Raw genomic sequence first — 12,642 nt, forward strand, 5'->3', positions numbered from 1 at the left:
AAATATAAGATGATGTACTGATTGTTGTAGTTTTAAGAAACTATTAAAAACTAAGCTGTTTGTGGAGCTTATTTGTAGAGCCAATCCAGCTTAGGTTGACTTTGCTCCTCATGGAATAAGTAGTTTCTGTATTGGTTTTTGGCTTGTGCAGGCAGTTCTTGATCATCTATATTTCCAGTGTTGGAAAAATATAGGGAGTGAGAATAACCTATTGGTTAGTGTAATAGATAGGAAAGCAGAAGAGTAGGGTTGTAAACTGTGCTTCTCCCACTGACGTACCTCGTGAGTATCTTTTTAGAAATGCCAAAAGTCATTTTCATATTGTAAACTTTGGAAAGTCAAGAAATGCATGTAATGAATGACTCAAGTTGTCAGTAAGTGAGAGTTTTGGTGAGAAGGAGACTGTGACATGGGAAACTATATGGATTGAATCATAGGGTCGTCTTGCATATCTTTCATACTAATTCTCCCACACAAAAGAAATACAACATAAAATTCAGTAGCATCAGCTGATCGATTCCTGTGGAGCTCTGAAGGGGAGAAAATGTGCTGACCCTGTTGTATAGAATCTATACTGAATCTAGGCAAGGCTATATTACGTGAAGTATGGTTGGAAAGAAAAAGAAGAATACATGCTGGTCATATATCGCCCAGGATTAAAAGATGTTTATGCATTACTACTACTACTACTGCTCATCACTTATATAGCACTGAAAGACTTATGCAGCGCTGTACATTAGGGCTAGAGATGGGAATGGAGCAGATAATGAAGATGAAGATAGCACCCCTGTTGCAGATAAAGGCCAATATACAAGTAGACTTATTCCTGTGCAAACAGCATGTGATTACTTACGGATGGGTTGTGTACCCCAACTCACGAGATGAATTGTAGAAAGCATCAATCATTTTTCTCGGCTCCTCCTCTTTGCATTGCCCTCTCTCTTCAGTCTTCTACAAGCAAATTGAGAAGGTGTTTTTTCCTCTGCTCTGCACTAGATTTTCTATTTTCGGGTTTAATCTGAGATTTTTTGAGGCTTCCCTGTGCTAAGAGGTAGTCTTGGAACAGCTCTGCCTGGGAGAAGGGTCAGATGTTGGGGTCTGAAGCAAGAGGACCATACTTTTTAAAGAGCTTGGGAATAGGTTCCCTGGGAGTGGTGCTCACCCCTGCGGAGTTAGGCACTTGAGTGCAGGCTGTTTGTACCCCGCGACTGCCAGGAGGCTTGTCGGAGGTTGACTGCATCCCCCACCACCCTCCCCTTCCCCCCCAAATCTTGAGAGGGTGAGGTTTTCGGGTTTTGAAACCTGAATAAAAGGCAGCCTAAAGAGACAAGCCGCTGGAACCATCCTTGCTTGTCTGAGACAGAAATTCCTTCTTTCTCCATTTCCAGCCGAGAAGCCTATGCAGGCAAAGCACATGGCAGTTCTGTGCGTACAGCTCATTTCTGTCTATGGGGAAAATCGGGGTGGGTCAAAACTGGCAAAACTAATGGTTTCTGGGGTTATCACAAGGGTACACCACCTCTAAAATCCTATTCCAGTGTTTTTGCACTTTTAGTTTTGCTCCCATGGGCTGATTTTTGGCGCAAAACACTGCTGCGGCGACCAGCTTGAATTTTCCAATTTTTATTTTAAAAGCCTCTATCTGCCTCCAAAACACTATGATTTGGGTTTAAATTGATTGTAATGGACGCCTCAGGTGGTATAACCTCTATATCATGCCAAGTTTGCACTGGATGGGTGCTTGAAGATCATTTGTGTGCTGTATGCATGGGGGGGAGGGGGACCTGGGCTTAGCACCCTCTGGTCCCTCTATGGGTCATGAGTTGCAGAAAGTGTGAAGTGTGAGAGCTGGATCTCAAAACATTGTTAGAGCCTCTAAACACCGGTGAAGTGCTGCTGTGTATAAGCTCTTGACCCTGAGAGGGGGTGAACTCAGACCAGCAGAGGCCCTTGGAAGATCCAGATCAGGTCTTAGACCCCAATTATGTGACTCTGATGTATGCGGCTTACCAAAAATGTAAACAAACACCTACAGGCAGTGTTCCCGCTAAGGTGCGCTGGTGTGCGCTTGCGCACAAAATATTACCTGGCAGCGCACAAGTTTCTCGTCACAGCGCACACATTGTAGAGCACAGTTCTTCAACCGCCGGTCCGCAAACAAAATCTTGCCGGTCCGCGAAGGATTCGGTCCCCGCCGCAACGAAAGGCCGGCGTCAGCTGACTTGCAACTTCCTGTTGCAGTCGCTGTGCCGGGACTCCTGCCTTCGCCGGGACTCCTGCCTTCCACCGCGTTTGCCTCCTGCCTTGTCTCCGCACCTCCAGACCAGCAGCGGCAGCTGTGTATGCTTTTAACTTCGGCACAGAGCTGCCCCTAATCAATAGTTTAGCGCGGTTTCATAAGGCAGCCTCGGGGCCTTTGCTAGGCCGGCCCACATCGCATCATCGAAGCGGGCCGGCTATCAAAGGCCCCGAGGCTGCCTCATGAAACCGCGCTAAACTATTGATTAGGGGCAGCTCTGTGCCGAAGTTAAAAGCATACAGAGCTGCCGCTGCTGGTCTGAACTCTTGGGCCGCTGAAGGAGGGCAAAAAGCAGCTATCCTGGAGGTTTCCCTTCCTCTCGCCTTACAGGTTCCTTTTTTCCACCTTTTTTTTTTTCCTTCAAACGGCAACGGGCCCCAGCATCGACATCAATCAAGTAAGTTCCACTGTCAATCAAGCGGTTCTGCTCGGCCAAAGCTTCCCCTGTGACATGAGCCACCCTCAGGGGAAAGAAAGTGACCCACAAAGGTGAGGGGAAGGGGGGCAGATGATGGAAGTTGGGGGGGGGAGAGAGAGAAGGGGCAGATGATGGAATGGAGGAGATGAGAGAGAGAGAGAAGGGGACAGATGATGGAAGTGAGAAGAAGGGAGAGAGAGCAGAAGGCAGATGGATGTCAGTTGAGAGGGGAGAGCAGATGCTGAATGGAAGTGGGGAAAGAACACATACTGGATGGAAGGAGGAGATAAATAAAGGGGGAAGAAAATAGTAAGATAATGGAGGGGTGAGGGAAAGGGGTGACAAGCTGTGTGTAGACACAGTGAAAAGAGGGAAACGGGACTAAATAGTAAGAAAGAATTTAATTTAGATGGAGGCAGAAAATAGAGAAGGAAGACCAGAGAAGAAAAGGGAAGAGAGCAGAGAATGATCAGATCTGAGTGGAGGAAATGAGAAGAGAGATATGCTAAAAACCACAGGGGGGAGGGAAGGATAGAGATGCCAGACCATGAGGGGAACAGAAGGAAGATGATGGATGCTAGACCAAATTGGAGGGTGGGGGGGGGGCAGGAGGAGAGATGGCAGGGAAAGACAGACAGTGAATGGAAGGGGCAGATGCTGGACTGAAGAGACAGAGAAGGTTATCATGCTGCTGTACCGGGCCATGGTACGCCCTCACCTGGAGTACTGCGTCCAGCACTGGTACTTTAAGAAGGACACGGTACTACTCGAAAGGATCCAGAGAAGAGCAACTAAAATGGTTAAGGGGCTGGAGGAGTTGCCGTACAGCGAAAGATTAGAGAAACTGGGCCTCTTCTCCCTTGAGCAGAGGAGATTGAGAGGGGACATGATAGAAACATTCAAGGTACTGAAGGGAATAGACTTAGTAGCTAAGGCAGGGAGAACGAGAGGGCACTCTCTAAAGTTGAAAGGGGATAGATTCCATACAAACGTAAGGAAGTTCTGTGGTAGAAAGCAACATATTTATTTGGCTCATAACTTGCTGGCGCCCGATATTTTTAGCTCACAGTGAAAAAAGTTTGCTCACAACACCCGCCCGCTTAGAGGGAACACTGCCTACAGGGTGTCAGTAGAGAAATGCCCAGCGAGAGTTACCCCCCTTAGGGCTAAGCCCCTTCACAATGTGTAGAGCTTCAGGAATCAGAGGTCCAGTCAGAAAAGAACTTGGATAATTACTTGTCGGACACTATGCCATTGCTCTCCAAGAAAACATCCTCTTTGGAGGATTCTATTTCACATTTTGGGGCAGTCAGGAATCAGTGACAGCCCTAGACCAGGGAGAGGATACAACGGTGTGAAGACTCTTCATACAGTCAGATTTAACTGAAATTATTAAAGTTTCTTTACGGTAGTTGGATCTAGACGCCCCGCAGGTCTCGGCAGCTCAACTTTCGCTATTATACAGTACCAACTCACAGTCCATGTGCTTCCCTTCTCACCCAGAGATTACCAGAATGATAATGGAGCATTGGGACATGATAGAAGGTCCCTTATTGAGGGCGATGAAAAAATTGTGTCATATGGCTTCAGAATTACAGCAGTTGTTAACACTACCTAAGGTGGATTCGCTGGTAGTTCAGGTTACTAAATGAACTTCACTTTTTATGAAGGGGGTGATCCTGAAGAATAAATAACTTACAAATATCTTATAAAAAAAAAAAATGGCAGGTAGAACCAGAAGCAACAGGACTACAATCAAGGCAGGCGGTCCAGTCACCAAAGGGATCGAGGGGGTGGCCACGGAGATGGAGGGAGAGCTGGGACGGAGCACAGAGGTCTCTGTATAGACTGAGGCCATCCCACAAAAATGACTACAGTTTCTACACAGACAGAAGCGACGGACCAACTAGATGACAGCCTTTTACAGGAGCTGAGGAGCCTGAGGGAGGAGGTCATGCGCTTAAGAAGCATCCGGGACGGCGAGGCCTTCATCGATGAAGTCATCCAGGAACTGTCCCAGATCACCGAACAGGAACCTGACAAGACCATCCTCGGGATGCCCAAAACTACCAAACCTGCAACCTTGAGACCAACAAATGGTCTTTTCCTCCAGGAACTTGTCCAAACCTTTCTTAAAACCAGCTACGCTATCCGCTCTTACCGCATCCTCTGGCAACGCATTCCAGAGATTAACTATTCTCTTAGTGAAAATTTTTTTTCCTACTATTGGTTTTAAAAGTATTTCCCTGTAACTTCATTGAGTGTCCCCTAGTCTTTGTAATTTTTGACAGAGTGAAAAATCGATCCACTTGTACCCATTCTACTCCACTCAGGATTTTGTAGACTTCAATCATTTCTCTCTTCAGTCGTCTCTTTTCCAAGCTGAAGAGCTCTAACCGTTTTAGTCTTTCCTCATACGGGAGGATTTCCATCCCCTTTACCATCTTGGTCGCTCTTCTTTGAACCTCTTCTAGCGCCACTATATCTTTCTTGAGATAAGGAGACCAGAATTGAACGCAGTACTCAAAATGAGGTCGCACTATGGAGGGATACAGTGGCATTATGACATTCTTAGTCTTGTTAACTATCCCTTTTTTAATAATTCCCAGCATCCTGTTTGCTTTTTTAGCCGTCACCGCACATTGGGTGGAAGGTTTCATCGTATAGTCTACAATGATACCCAGATCCTTTTCTTGGGCACTAACCCCCAAGGTGGATCCTAGCATCCGGTAACTGTGATTCGAATTTCTGGTTATTCTTCCCAATGTGCATCACTTTGTATTTGTCCACATTAAATTTCATCTGTCACTTGGACGCCCAATCTTCCAATTTTCCTAAGGTCTGCCTGCAATTTTTCACAATCCGCATGCGTTTTAACAACTTTGAACAGTTTAGTGTCATCTGCAAATTTAATCACCTCACTCGTCGTTCCAATTTTTAGATCATGTATAAATAAGTTAAATAGCACCGGTCCCAGTACAGACCCCTGCGGCACTCTACTGTATATTCTCCTTTCATTGAGAAAAATAACCCTTTAACCCTACCCTCTGTTTTCTATCGGATAACCAATTCCTTATCCACAACTGATCTCTGCCACCTATCCCATGACTCTTTAATTTTCTCAGGAGCCTCTCATGAGGAACTTTATCAAAAACTTTCTGAAAATCAAAATACACTATATCAACTGGCTCACCTTTATCCATATGTTTATTCACACCTTCAAAGAAATCAAGCAAATTTGTAAGGCAAGATCTCCCTTGGCTGAACCCATGCTGACTCCATCTCATTAAATCATGTTTGTCTACGTGTTCCACAATTTTATTTTTTATAATTGTTTCTACCATTTTGCCCGTCACCGAAGTGAGGCTTACCGGTCTGTAATTTCCCAGATTTCCCCTGGATCCCTTTTTAAAAATCAGCGTAAGATTGGCCACCCTCCAATCTTCAGGTACTACAGACGGTTTTAGCGACAGTTTACAGATCACTCACAGCAGGTCAGCAATTTCATGTATGAGTTCTTTTAGTACCCTGGGATGTATACCATTCGGTCCTGGTGATTTATCACCTTTTAACTTGTTGATTTGGCTCAGTACATCTTCCAGATTCACCAAGATTTCTTTCAGTTCCTCTGCATCATCACCCTTGAAAACCATTTCCGGTTCAGGTAGATCTCCTACATCTTCTTCCCTAAAGACCGATACAAATAATTTATTCAGTCTTTCCGCTATGGCCTTATCCTCCCTGAGCACCCCTTTCGCTCCTTGGTCATCCAACGGTCCCACAGATTCCCTCGCAGGTTTTCTGCTTCTGATGTACCTAAAAAAATTGCTGAGTTTTTGCCTCTTTTGCAAGTTTCTCTTCATATTCTTGCATCTAACTTGCCAGTGTTTATGTTTCTTCTTATTTTCATCATTTGGATCCATTTTCCATTCTTTAAAGGATGTTTTTTGGCTCTAATAGCCTCTTTCACTTCACCTTTTAACTACGCCGGCTCTCATTTCCTCTTCTTTCCACCTAAGCTGATATGTTGAATACATCTGGTCTGGGCTTCCACAACAGTATTTTAAAATAACATCCACGCTTGGTTTACAGTACTAACCTTTGCAACCAATTCTTTTCCTCATTTTATCATAGTCGCCCTTTCGAAAATTAAACGCCCCTACAGTAGATTTATTTTGCGACGTTACTTCCGTTATCAGCTCAAATTCGATCACGTTATGACTACTGTTTCCTAGCAGACCCAATACAGTTAACTCCCATACTATGTCTTGCATTCCACTAAGGACCAAATTATAAAAAGCATATTCCCATATTCCCAGATCACAGAAAATTTCTCAGATTTCTTGTGCTAGAGAAGCACTTTTAATTCAGTGCTGCCTTTCGGGTTGGCCTCTGCACCGCGCCCCATCACTAAAGTAATTGTGGTGGTGGCGGCAGCCTACCTGCACGAGGTTCATTCTTACTTGGACGATTGGCTGGACTTCTGCCAGTTGGTTGCTCTGGTAGTACAGCTTTTTTTACAGGGTCTCAGGTGGATTATCAGTTTCAGAGAGAGCCACCTGGAACCAACTCAGTGTCTGGCGTACCTGTTCAACAGGGCAGAGGGCTAAGTGTTTCTTTCAATGCCACATCCTAGACATCTTGGTGAAGCTGGCTTCAATGGCTTGGTATTACCTGCATGATCTGAGGTCTATGGTGATGGAAGAATATTTACACACGTGGGTTTGTGATTTTCTGTATGTATTGAGTGGGCAGTTTGCAAAAGTTGGGGTATAATCTGCTCATGGATTTTGTACCTATTCTCAATGAACAAGTACATGTACTTTCTCTTTGAAAACCTGTCAATGGAAAAATACCCAAAGAAACTTCTACTCACTTTTGCTGCAAGTACTTTTTTCTAGCCAAATACAGAATTACATGAATTGTTGTCTCCTCCAGTGTAATTCTGTCTCAAAAATGCCTCTGTATAAAATATGTATGTTGAATAACAAGGTGTATATTTGTACCTGTGTACAGAAGAGGTAGTTTTCATATAGCTTATTTACCCTTATAATAGCTATTTATGTGGGTAACTAGTGTTTGAAGGTTGTCCTGGTGAGGTGGTAAATCTGGCAACCATTAGGGAAAATGATAAAGCTTGTGGAGTAGAAAATCAGGCATTGAAAGTGCTCTTCCCTTGGCCTGAAGTTACAAATAATAGTTTTTCATGTTTTTTTGTTGTGCATGCAGCCAAAGCAAAGGATTTCCGTTATAACTTCTCAGAGGTACTTCAAGGTAGGATATTGGAGAAATGCCCTTCATTGAATGTAATCCTCTCACACTTTCTCTGGGATGAATCCTTGAACTTCTCTTATCCTTCTCTTTCTCATTATCATGAATGATCTTTAAAAAAAAAAAATACTGGTGCTTTTATCTTTTCCTTGTCTTAATTTTAGTATGATTTCTTAACATATTTCTAATGCGACTTTAAAATGAAGTGGAAACCTTTATCGGATCTGCTGTGGATTTCTGTGTAGGTGGCAATGTTTTAAAGATTACGTTTTATTTTTTCTGATTTATGAATTTTTATTGTACGTTTATTTTGTTTTCTCTCTCATTTGTGTTTTGTTGTTCACATGATGTTCCATTTTGAGTCATTGTCTGTAACTCAAGTTCCTGTCCATTTTAAGTTCTGTGAAAGTTGCTTTGGTTTGGCTTTTGCTTTAGCCTGCTTTTATGGTCTTCCATCTTCAAAAGGACCAGGTTGCACTATATCACCTCTACTCTTTGGTTTAGCTTTGGGGCCCTTGTTGATTGCCATTCGCTGAGATCCTAATATACAAGGAGTTAAATTTGGACACTATGAATATAAACTCTCTGCATATGCAGATGATATTCTATTATATTTTACTAATCCTGAAACCTCAATGTATAGTCTTATCGAACTTGTATCTCATTTTTCTAGTTTCTCTGGGTATAGAATTAATTAGGACAAGACTGAGTTGATGCCACTGAATGAGTTATCAATAGTATTTTTTTCAGGACCTTGAGATATTTTAAACCTTCGGATTATAAATGCTAGTTATCATGAATCCAATATACATCTTCATTGGTCCATTATTTTCTTTTTACTTTTTCATAATTTTTTAGTTTCTTAATTTCAACCAGATATCTATCTTTCTTTTATAAATAAAAGTAGGTACTTGTCTTCTCAAGATATATTCATACAACTTCCAGCACTTCACATATCCCTGCAGCAAACCTTCGACATTATGCTATGTACGCCTCATTGGCTGCTTTAGGAAGGCATCTTAACTTTCTATTATTTCCTTTCATCTGCATAGAAACAATATCAAGTTTATCAAGTTTATTAGGATTTTATATACCGCCTATCAAGGTTATCTAAGCGGTTTTACAATCAGGTACTCAAGCATTTTCCCTGCCTGTCCCGGTGGGCTCACTATCCATCTAACGTACCTGCGGCTATGGAGGATTAAGTGACTTGCCCAGGGTCACAAGGAGCAGTGTGGGATTTGAACCCACAACCCCAGGGTGCTGAGGCTGTAGCTTCAACCACCGTGCCACACACTCCTCACAAAAATGTTTTGAAAACCACATTCAGCACAAAAGAAAGTTATTCACTACTTTCTGCTATTTCCTTTCAATCAAGTTTCACACAAGATGGCTATGGCGTCCGACGTCTACATTTAAAGATGTAACAGCCAATCATTGTTAATGATGTCAGCATTTAAAAAGCCATAATGTCCAATCCTCAGTATGCTAAAGTAATGACTCCTGTTTAATTCTTAATTAAGACCTGGGAAACAGTATTCAATTCAAATATCCAGCACTGCTGTCGGTAATTCAGTCTTTTCTTCCTGCAGTATCTAGGTAGAGTACAATACTGCATACTTAAAAATTTAAAAAAACAAAGGTTATAAATACTTTAAAAAAAGTGGGGGAGGGGAGACCTCAAAGATGAAAAAATCTTCCAACATCATTTACTGGGTTTGTGTTCTGTCCAATCTTCACCTGGCAAGATAAAATAAAACCTCCCTGCTAGACAATAAAATATTATAATAGTCTCCTGTTCATTTAAATGTATAGGAAACAGCAGCTCATCAGCCTTTTACAGAGTTAATGCCCTTGAAAGTATAGCTGAGAAGATTTTAAGTTTATGCTGAACACATAGGTTTGAGTCTTTTACCCTTAAATCCTGAATGCTTAGGTTTGCATAACAAAGAGTAGGGCCAACAACAGCAAAGGATCTTCCTTGAGTATTTGTTATATGTAACTCCTGCATTTCGGGGAATATCTAGAAGATTTAGAGGTCTCCTGATCAGAGTTTTGAGTTGGTTGCTAAACTTTTAAGATCACAAAAAAAAGAACTAATAGCTAGCAGGTCCTGCTCATTCAAGGCTCCATGAACCAAGGGTAAAATGTGAACTAAACTGCCATTGAATTGTGAACCAATCTAATGCATATGAAATGGACAAAATATGCTTCCTTTGAGTTTGTCAAAATTTGAATGACATTATTCTAAATAAGTTAAGTTCGTAAGGTTTGTTATCAGGAAGTCCCAATTAAATTTCATTGTATTAATCCAGCTTTGATTAGTGCTATCATAAGTTACAAAAGTCATCAAGACTTGAAAAAGCTTCAGGTTACCTAGCATATCTAGTTTAAAAAAAATAGATTTGCAACATGTTTCCTCTGACATCATGAAGAAACATAGAATCAGAAAATGATCATATGGCCTATCCAGTTACTCATCTATACCTACTACTAAGCTCTACAAGCCCTTTTCTAGAGAGATCCTCTGTGTGTGTTCCATGCTTTCTTACATTCAGGTACAATCCTCATTTCCACCATGCAGGGATGCCATTCCACCTCATCTGTAAAGAAATATGTCCTTTGATTGCTCATGGATTTCTCTCCTTTCACATTCATTCTTTGCCCCTCACATTTCAGAGCTTCATTTCAAATGAAGGCCAACGTCCAGTGCATTTAAGCTATAGATGTAATTAACTCCCCTTTCCTGCCTGCCTTTCAACGTATACATACTGAGATGTTTCTCTGCCTCATATAATAAGTGATTATAGCCACCCTCTGGATTGAGTCCATTCTGTTCACATCTTTTTGAAGGTAAGGTCTCTAGAATTGCTCACATTTTTCCAGAAAGCAGAATCCAATAATAGCCTCTAAATTCCATACCGGGGAAGTTAACTGGTATACTACAAGCATCCAAGATCATGTACTAAGGAACTTTTGGCTTAGCAGTTCTGATTAAGCTCAACAACTGAATTTTACAAACATTAAAGCTAGCCTCTTATTGAATATCCATTGTTTAATAACTGGCATACACTCTGTCACAATAACTTCTGTGGACAAGGGCTCCAAAAAAACTGGATATCGTTGGCATAAAGACAATAATTCATGCTAATCTCATCATATAGCTTGCATAATGTGCTTAAACCTTTGGACACCCGCTACTAGTTTCCATGCAGAAACAGACCCAATATGGGGCTAGATTCACTTACCTGCTTTGCATGCCTGATCCATGGCCAGTCCTTGCTGGCCCGATGAATTCCCAAAACAAAAACATTTAAATGAGGGCGATTGGAGGAATGCCCCCCTCCAAACGCATGGATCGCTAGTGTACGATCCCAATGCATGCGCAGACCATCTATGCCCAGTCCTCAAAAGACCTAGTCCAGTTCAATACAGTAGAACCAATGCTCAGCTGAGATGGCATAAACTTATGATTCAAGGTAAAAAATACAGCAGAATTATTTGGATGGTTTTCCAAATCACTTTGGAAAGAATTCAAAGCAGACAAGATCAATGTTCCAGTGCCATGTGCAAGACAGAACTCACTGACTCATTTGTCGACCTCATCTGTGAAGGCATGTAGTTTTGGGACAGCACTATTCATAACTGTAGCCAAGAACGGCAAAGAGAATTTGGGATTAGAAGGATCTAAATTTAGGTCCTTTGAGAAAAAGACAAATGCTTTCAAACTAGAGGATAGAAAATCTTCAGTAAGAGGCATCAACCAGAACAGTATTTCAAAACTGGACCAGGGAAGAAATTCAGAGACACATTACAGAAGCTAAACCAAACTGATCACGTCATGAATTTCCTTGCTAAGAAATGCTGATAAAGCCTTCTTGACTCAAGATTGGAATGCACCTGAATCAAATACTTAGCAGTTTAAAATAACCCCTATGAACAGTTGTCAGCAAATTGTATTTTTAAGAATTTATTTTTTGCCTGGTCAACAGCATCCCTATGATTGATTAATGGATCAAATACCTTTTCAAAGGTATCATTGGACAAGGTGTTAAAGCAGTTTCTCTCCATCTTTTAACTTTGAAGAAAACAAAAGGGATTTGATCTGAATGTCTGATGTCTTGCCTACAGGAGCAAGCTCATCCAAGATTGATAATTAATTATGATGGCAAAGCTCAACAGCAGACTCCACTTTGATATCGGGTAGATAAGTACCTGAGGGAACAGAGAAGCTCTCATTTACTCAAGTTTAATAATCTCTCTTTCAAGATATAGTTTCTTTCAGCATGGCAGCTCTTGTCTGGCCTGGTGTGTTGATACAAAGATGAATCACAAAGTGATCAGACCAAGGCATTTGGCTGCATAGCCAGCTATAATGTCCTCCCATTGGCCAATAACACTAACAAAATTGTTTTGTGTGTTTTTTTTGTTCCTCGGTAATAAATGGTCTTTCTTAATTGCCTGTGCCACAAAAGTATAGAAAAAGGCTATCATTCCCCTCAAACTTTGTTTCTGTGACCAGGACATTAATATTTTGACATTTTACCTTTCTTTGCAGAACATTTCAGATTGATTCCAAGCTGAGTAAACTTAGGGGCCCTTTTACTAAGGCACAAACATCTGGCAGATGCATTTTGTTATGTATGCGGCCAAT

At 41.7% G+C, this 12,642-nt stretch overlaps 1 protein-coding gene across 5 annotated transcripts in view; it reads left to right on the forward strand.

Annotated features, from left to right (window-relative positions):
• Window positions 1–12,642, forward strand: part of ASPH (aspartate beta-hydroxylase) — a 456,780-nt gene that overhangs the window by 133,517 nt on the left and 310,621 nt on the right. For 3 of the 5 annotated variants that reach the window (XM_033933439.1, XM_033933442.1, XM_033933440.1), the window contains exon 3: window positions 7,947–7,991. The exons of the other annotated variants lie outside the window; for them this stretch is intronic. In XM_033933439.1, coding sequence (XP_033789330.1) covers window positions 7,947–7,991 — 45 coding nt within the window. The remainder of the gene's footprint in view (window positions 1–7,946; window positions 7,992–12,642) is intronic. 5 annotated transcript variants of the gene reach the window in all.

This window comes from Geotrypetes seraphini, chromosome 2 (genome assembly GCF_902459505.1).
Source record: "Geotrypetes seraphini chromosome 2, aGeoSer1.1, whole genome shotgun sequence".
Taxonomy (NCBI): Eukaryota; Metazoa; Chordata; class Amphibia; order Gymnophiona; family Dermophiidae; genus Geotrypetes; species Geotrypetes seraphini.